Below are 8104 nucleotides of genomic sequence, written 5' to 3' on the forward strand. Positions count from 1 at the left end.
AGTCTTCATGATACAATATTCATATCGATACAAGAAAAATCAGAAGCATTTACCATGAAGTTTTATCGTTTTTGGTCAGATTATACAATTTATAGATAAGCCAAAAAATGTGCAAACTTTTCAGTCACTATTCACGAGGGGGAGTTCTCCTAATAATACGAAGTAATTTACAACAGTGGACCTCAAGTGTAGCATGCTGGACATCAAATCATCTGCTTGCATCAGTATACTCGGAGAAAATGCTGAGTTGGAATATAGTTATGAAAAAATTACGAGTCATAGTGAAGTTTCCCTGCATCCAGTGCTGACCGGTAGAGCAAACGCATTTTCATCCAGTATGTTAGGTGATCTCTATTTCATACTGTGTTTTTCAGTAATTCAAACGTTTTGTCAGCTGAGAGTCAGCTATAACAACTTTGCACAAGAAAGCATCGTGACTTTTCTTTAGAAATTAGCGAATTAGTGCCAGTTTGAATTCGAATCAGCTGTATCTGAATCTAAATCCCAAAGCACAATTGAGATTAATTAATCCGTTGTATACATATGTTGGGTACTAGCGGCAAGCACACGCAAGAGGTGTGCACAGACGACGAAACCACGGCGATAAAGAAAATTACAGAGTTAGGGTGAATCGCGGGCGAAGACGAGTGCGAAGCAGAGAGAGATATGGAGGGGGAAAGAGAGAGTAGGACAAAGACACAGACTTTTTGTGACGAAGCATTTCCCAGAGGCTAGCAAAAGTTGACCTCAATAGCGCCGGGCGCGGGTGCAGCTCTCTCGAGAAAGAGACAGAGCCCCTTCTCTCGTGCTCGATTCGCACGTGCCAATTCGGATCCGATTGGAACGAATGACGCGAAAAAACTCGGCCTTGTCTAGACTTTCATCTCGGCGCACTCGAATTTGTACAGGACGCGTGGGCGACACACGCATGTGTGTATAGGTATATATATATATATATATATATATATATATATATATATATATATATACATATACACACATAAGCACACACAGTAGAAGGACACTTATTACTTATTGTGAGTCGAGCGAGCAAGCAACGGCAGCTCGCTAAAAATAAATGACTGAAAGCTCTCGCTCGCATCGACTGTGCTTTGCGCCGACGTGTGTGGCTCTGGAGAGGAAGGAAAGTTTCTCGCGCGGGAAAATGAGCGGAAAATTACGCTTGGTATGCGGATTAGTGGGTGACCGATAATTGTTTCAGCAGACGGGGACCAAAGTCGAGCATTTCGCGATTTCACAGAACAAACGTCTCTGCTCTGATGTTGATTTCGTTTCCTTTTCCAAGAAAGGCTTGTATTAATAGTTGTCGCAAAAACAGATTGGGAGCGTGTTTTGAGATGTTTCTTGGCGAAAAGTAGTGATTCCGGAAAATGAGAAGGCATCGGCAATAATATTTTATCAAAATTGAATTTCGCAATGAACTGTTCAAATTGATTTCTCGGTGGAGGGACAAATAACAATCCCCTGCAGTATCAGCGAAGCTGAAGAACTCGTTATTAAATTGACCGTTTAGCGAGTTTCCGGCGGAACGGCAGTCGCACTTACAAAAATATAAATCTATTTTCCGTTCGAGAATAAGCAGCACCTGGCATCATCGCCCACCGGATGGATTCCCTCGTCGACCTCCGTGGCACACTGATTCATCCGGCGATGATGCGTGGCGTTCTTTTATTACGGGTCGATCGACGAACTGTGCACGAGGCGGACATTCCATCGCGAGACCGCGAGCGTAAATAAACGTCATCTAGAATGAATGTCCGCGGCTGACTCAGGGCCACTATTTCGTTTCTTCGGGCGCGTGCCGACTTTTCCGGGGACTGCGAAATTTGCCCGAACGGATTGAGTTGCTCACACAAGTGTGGTAAGCACGAGTAGTTCATTGGAGACAGTATGGAGCAGTAGTGCCCGCGCGAAAGTCATCGGTTGGGTTTTAACGATGATCGATTGCACTGAATTAGTCGAACGAAAATAGCACGGTTGCTGTGATGTCTTGCCTACTTATAGGGAAAAACTTTTATACCTTTGCCAAATAAATAGATCAAGTTAAGGAAAAAAATCCTCGCGTTAAAAATAAAGTTGTCCGAGCGCGACGAAGAAAAAAATATTCAGCTTTTTCTGAAGAATCGTGAGCTTACTTTTATTCGAGATGCGCTGGGCTCGAGTGGAAGCGACAGCTTCTCTGACTCAAGCATCCGGGGACTTCCTCCGAGCAGAAGTATCTCATTGAATGAAATGTCTCACGGCTGAAAAATTCGAACTTTTCGGTATCTATAGAAAAACGAGAAAAAGCCGATGCGAGAGTCTCGGAATAACTGACTCGGATAGCTTATAGGTACATCAAACATACCAAGTGTGTTAATATGTATCCTCTCAGCATTATCATCAGAACTGCATATTATTAAAAACCATACATCGAATAAAAGGATAAAGGAGATGAATTAATCTGGTGCTTTTGGTTGCAGGAACGTACCAGGGACAATGGCTGCGAGGTATGCGACATGGTTACGGAGTGCGGGCGAGCGCGCCGTTCGGTCTGGCCTCGCATTACAAGCCGACGGGCAAAGGGGTTAGGGCGTCGCTGACGTCTCTGAGGAGCACCGAAGGTGCCCCGGGAACGGCACCGACGCCCGAGCCGACCGATAGGCGGGATCGCCGAGTCGACGATAGCAGAGGAGGCTTCGTGCTCAAAGCGAGGAGCGACGATCCGCCCGCCAGGCGGAAAAGTCTTACCGAGAAGTCCCTTAAAAAGGGAATCCTCGCTGTGAGTATCTCCATTCTTTTGCAACCTCTTATCGCGCACTATCACCATGTACCGGAATGCAACTGAGCTTTTCTGTTCCCGATGCCGAAGTCTCTTTTACCGACTTAAATTTGTAAACAAACTTACATGACTCTTTTGGCCGGCGCGTATTACAATCCGTAGATGAGTACTGCCAACACACAAAGTGAAATATATGCTCGTTTCATTTATTTTCGTTTTTCGTTCGCTGACAGAAAGACTTTCACTTTCGGTCGCTTTACAAGCACTAAAAAGGCTAAAATCATATGCATGTCTCGTATTACCACGCATATCGATTCGCAATCCGACTTCATTTAAAAAGTAGTGACTATTAATTATAGTACGTGTAAAGAACTGGTCTATGTACTATGTAACGTCAGTCTTGTATTTAATTTTGGATTAGAAATATTTTTTAGCCTTTCTCCCTAACGCCTGAATTCGAAAAACCTGCACTCACGCAAGTATTTGTTATCATGAGCTAAAATAATAAAAACTAAATACAAAAGCAATGGTGGTAACATTATTCTGTTGGAGTTTCTTATCAAACAACAACAGTGGAACTTTTTATAATTTTTGAACCATATTTTTTAACGAACACAACCTATAGGTATAAATTGTATAAATTACACATATGTATGGCAAGAATTACCCGACTGCTCATTGAAGTTTATTCAATGCAATGCGACGGTGAAAATTTGACTGCCTAGCATTTTTTTTAGTCTGTGGATGGTAGTCTGGTACATTTCATTCAATTGGTTTGCGCTACAAAATGCAATCATTCGGTCCGGCAAACCGAGCCTTTATTATTTAGCGGAGCAAAACATTCTCATATTATGCAGTCCCATAAAAGAACAGATATTGGTTTTCCTCGCGGCAAAGCTAGAGCCTTATACATACCTGTACAGAAGCTCACGCCTAGAGCTTTTCACGTGCAACAAACAAGCAATAATAATGGTGAAAATGTTAAATTGCAGGGCTTGAAAATCCGTAAGCAAAGGAGCACGGGCGACCTTGAAAAGCGTGGCACGGCAGGCAGTATCCGGAGCAATGCGAGCACCGCGTCGTGGATGTCGACCGAGAGCTCGCAGAGCCAGGCTTCCGCCTCGATGCACACCGACAGCAACGCCTCCTTCGTTATCGAGGTTAGCCTGCATGCCTCTCGCCGTTCCCTTTGACCTTACCGTGTACTTTAATTATCTTATCCAAGGGTATAATATGACAGCCCTTTGCGCTTTACCTTATAAGTTTGATGCGTCAATGCCACTTTCTTCGTCGATATGACGTATTATTGTTGAAACATTGCAACTTCACTGAGAAAAGGATTTGCTTGCACCGACCAAACGAATTCATTTGAGATTCCATGCAATATGCAAATGTTCTGTTAGCTGTACTAAATATTAGCTGACTATTGCCAAACCTGGCTGTTCCAAGTTACCGACTGAGTTTTCGGAATTTTGTTAACCCTGTTATTAATGCAGAGAAATAAGTTAGAGAAAAGGGATGGAAAGCGATTTATCGCGGTGCAAAAGTCGAATGCAACGTATAAGCACGTGCATTAAAAATTCTTGAATTTAAATAATATTTTCAACACATGACTTGTTAACTGTTACTAAACATTCATTTCAGTTGATTCAATAACAGTTGACAACTCATATTTGATACAGCCAAACTCTTCTCTCAGTGTTGGTATTATGCGCGTTATATAAGCATGGCAAAGCAGATGCTAGCCTGCTGATTAATTTCAAAACTCTATTTAGTAATGAAAATTTTTGAAAAATTCGTAGGACGAACAGATGGATGCCTCCGTAACCGAAACATACCTCGGCGAGTGGAAGAACGACAAGCGTACGGGCTTCGGCGTCTCGGAGCGTAGCGACGGTCTGCGCTACGAGGGCGAGTGGTTCAACAACCGCAAGTACGGCTACGGTGTGACGACGTTCCGCGACAACAGCAAGGAGGAGGGCAAGTACAAGAACAACGTGCTCATCACCAGCCAGAAGAAGAAGCACCTCTTCCTCATACGCTCGGCCAAGTTCCGCGAGAGGATAGACGCCGCGGTGGCGGCGGCTCAGCGCGCCAGCAAGATTGCCCTTCAGAAGGCCGACATCGCGATATCGCGAACCGCGACGGCCAGGGGCAAGGCCGAGCTGGCCGACATCGCCGCGGAGCACGCGAGGGAGGACTCCGAGCTGGCCCAGCAAACGGCCAGGCAGTTCGCCCCGGACTTCCGGCAACCGGGATTAGAAAGGTGACCCATGCTGCCTGCGCCTATGCGGTCTCGAGGGGTTTGAGAGCGCGGATTTGATCGTTTCGATTTCGAGAGTAACGCTTCGTCATTTCCATAGAGGCATATGTACCTTCTTAGGCAGAGAACTATGTAGGCCATTATTTCGTCTTTAGCTCTTGCACGATTCGATGCGATATTGTAAAATAGATGCGAATTGCAAAGCAAAGCGTAAGTTTTGGAATTGTTTGTTTACGAGTTCGAGCTCACTAATACCTTAGTCGAAGTCTTCGCTATAGACAGCTCCCAAGGTAACAAAGTAATTTCCAGAATTCGCACCCGTATACTAACGAACGAATAGAAATCCATTTGACCGGCAGCTGACCGAAATCTCTCGTTCTTCCGCAGGCTAAAGAATCGCGATATTCCAAAGTACGTTCCTCCGCCCCAAGACGCGATGCCGGGCAAGAGCATACTGCACAAGGGTTCCAGCCTCGACCAGCAGAACACGACGCCTATGAAGCAGCAGCAACCGCAGCAACTGGCCCAGCAACCGGTCGGCGCGGACGGGCTCGACTCGGGCGGAGCGACTGGCGCCGTCAGTCAGGTGCTCCGGCGAGCCAGCATGAAGCCACTGCCGCAGAACACCTTGACCCTGGCCGACCTGATGCCGCAGAACCAGTCGTCCAATCCGTACTCGGCCCAGAACCAGCTGCCCGGCTCGCCCAGCAGCCAGAGCAGTCCCAGCAATCCCTACTCCCCCCAGATGACGCTTCCCCAGAACCAGTTCCCCACCAGCAGCACGCCGCCCGCCATGACCATGTACCAGCAGCAGCAGCAGCAGTACCAAGCTGGCCAGTACGGACAGCAGAATCCTTACGGGGCGACGCAGTACGGACAGTCGCAGTACCCGAGCTCGCAAAACGTGGACCAATACGGAAACTACGGACAGGGATTCCAGAATCAGTATCAGACGCAGCCCGGTTATGCGAACCAACAGGTAGGCACTAGAGGCGACCAGCACTGGGTAATTAACGTATAACCTGTTATACATAAGTCTCGGCATAAATTTCCATGCGCTACCACGCTCTTCTCTCCGTGGTCTATCTTTATTTTGCGTTTATTTTATTGAGCCCCTTTGTACGTTGATGACGATGATGCTGGTGCGAACCCTTTCAGGTGCCTTCCTCGCATGAAGTATGTGAGTTAATCAACTATATAATGGGCGACCTTTTTCTTTCTAGATGTTGTTACAACAACCGCATTTGGTTTCGTACAGCCCAATGTCTTTAAGCCAAATGAGTCTTTATGGAGCGCAACCCTTTGGTGTAAGCCCCGTGTTTCAGTTTGAGAGTTTCGGATGTGGACGTATAAAAATTAATTAATCAATCTTGCCCCAATATCACACTTGCTCCTTATTACTTCTCTCACCGTCCAGCGAATCGCTACTGTTTTCTGGTTTTTCCTTTTTTCTTTCGTAGATGTTCTCACGGCTGCGCGATGTTGTGTAGGCTTATTGGAGCGAAGACGTTGTTTGCTTGTACAAACGTTTTCTATAATACTTGCGTTCCTAAAGTAACGAACGAACAAGCAAAGCGTCGTATTACACGATCTAAAGCTTGGGTTTGATGCTTAGGGTTAAGAATACTCATATGACGAGCTGCTGTAGCCATCCAGTCGACTGATCACACTTTTTACGTTGAATTCGTTTTAGCCGCCTATACCCAATCAATATGGATACACACCGATGATGAATCAGATGAACCAGTACAGCCCGACGGCGCAGCAGCAGCAGACCACGTACAATCCGCGGCTGGATCAGATGCAGCAGCAGTTCCAATCCGCGGAGAACCAGCAGAGGCTGCCCAACACGACGAGTATACGAAGGAACAGCCGAATACTCAGCCCTCAAGACAGACCTGCCCCTGGCGGCATCGGACAAACACTCAATGACAGGTTGGTCCCGATTGATCAAAGCCTGCTCATCGCCTGCAGCTCGCTGTCGTTCAGAGTTTCAAAGCGCAATTTTCCTTTTCAGACTGGATCACTACAAGAGGCCCCCGAGTCGAGACAGTTCCGTGGATCGATACAGAAGACATCCGCTCGTCAGCGGATCAAGACAGACCTCCGTCGATAAAATGGCTCCGTCGCCAACGCCAGATATTCCAGACAAGTAAGCATGATCAGAATGAGCATCAAGCGAGTTGTCGAAACGTTCGAAAACGAATGACTGATCGGCAACACTGACAAATTCAGCAGGTCGATTAGAAGCCCAAGCGCCTTACGGTTAGGTACGCCGCTCAACGGATCGGTGTTGGGCAGCGGTACCGCGACGCCGAGCTACGCTGCCTCTCAGTCCAGTCAGTTCGAGGACGTGCTGATAAAGAACAAAGGCCTCGGACAGGAGATACTGCCAAGTCCCGGTCAGCCGAAGCGCACCGAGAGTCTGTACGTCACGCCTGGAAGAGGTGGTGGTGGGGGTGGTGGCGGCGGCGGAAGCGGTGGAGGCGGTGGAGGAATCAAGGTATGCTTCCATTATAATATTTTTTTCTTACATCATGTCCGAGAGTACGCGGCGATTTAGAGATTCGAACTCAATTTCGAAGATAAAAGTAGAGCTTGCTCTACCGCCGAATTTAAAGAGAAATATTTTTGAAAATCACGGTGGCAAGGTATATATGCCTCTGATTCTTTCGACAGTTATATCATATAGTTTACAGTTTTCGATGAAAAGAAATTTCTTTAGCTCATTCTATACTAATACACTTTGTTATTAACAATCGTTTTATTAACACATTGCATGTCAGCTCGCATAATATACTTACGCATACTGATCGCTGAATTTTCAACTATATATAGATAACGTTATTGATTCAGATATGGTTATAAACATCCAAAATTGAACATTCGAAATAGAGTACATTGTAGAGTATTATTGAATATTTGTCATATCGTCTAGTCAAAGAATGTATGCCTCAAACAGTTTTATATTAATTAAAATTGTCTTAGAAAAGTAGCATTACTGGACAATCATGCTTTAATATTAATTTACTTTTAACTAAAAATTCGGTCGATTGAAA

General features: G+C 45.7%; 1 protein-coding gene across 12 annotated transcripts in view; it reads left to right on the top strand.

The window, feature by feature from the left end:
- LOC100114793 (junctophilin-1) overlaps nt 1-8104 on the top strand; it is a 39829-nt gene that overhangs the window by 18313 nt on the left and 13412 nt on the right. For 6 of the 12 annotated variants that reach the window (XR_004344856.1, XM_032599073.1, XM_032599066.1 and 3 more), the window contains exons 4-11: nt 2484-2782; nt 3775-3942; nt 4585-5048; nt 5433-6024; nt 6269-6352; nt 6739-6980; nt 7063-7197; nt 7281-7548. Coding sequence is in view for 10 of the 12 variants with exons in the window: in XM_032599073.1 (XP_032454964.1) it covers nt 2484-2782; nt 3775-3942; nt 4585-5048; nt 5433-6024; nt 6269-6352; nt 6739-6980; nt 7063-7197; nt 7281-7548 (2252 nt within the window). In the remaining 2 variants the exon portion in view is untranslated. The remainder of the gene's footprint in view (nt 1-2483; nt 2783-3774; nt 3943-4584; nt 5049-5432; nt 6025-6268; nt 6353-6738; nt 6981-7062; nt 7198-7280; nt 7549-8104) is intronic. The other 6 variants (XR_004344857.1, XM_032599074.1, XM_032599070.1 and 3 more) reach the window with 3 other exon arrangements.

Source organism: Nasonia vitripennis, chromosome 4 (genome assembly GCF_009193385.2).
Source record: "Nasonia vitripennis strain AsymCx chromosome 4, Nvit_psr_1.1, whole genome shotgun sequence".
In the NCBI taxonomy this organism is placed as follows: domain Eukaryota; kingdom Metazoa; phylum Arthropoda; class Insecta; order Hymenoptera; family Pteromalidae; genus Nasonia; species Nasonia vitripennis.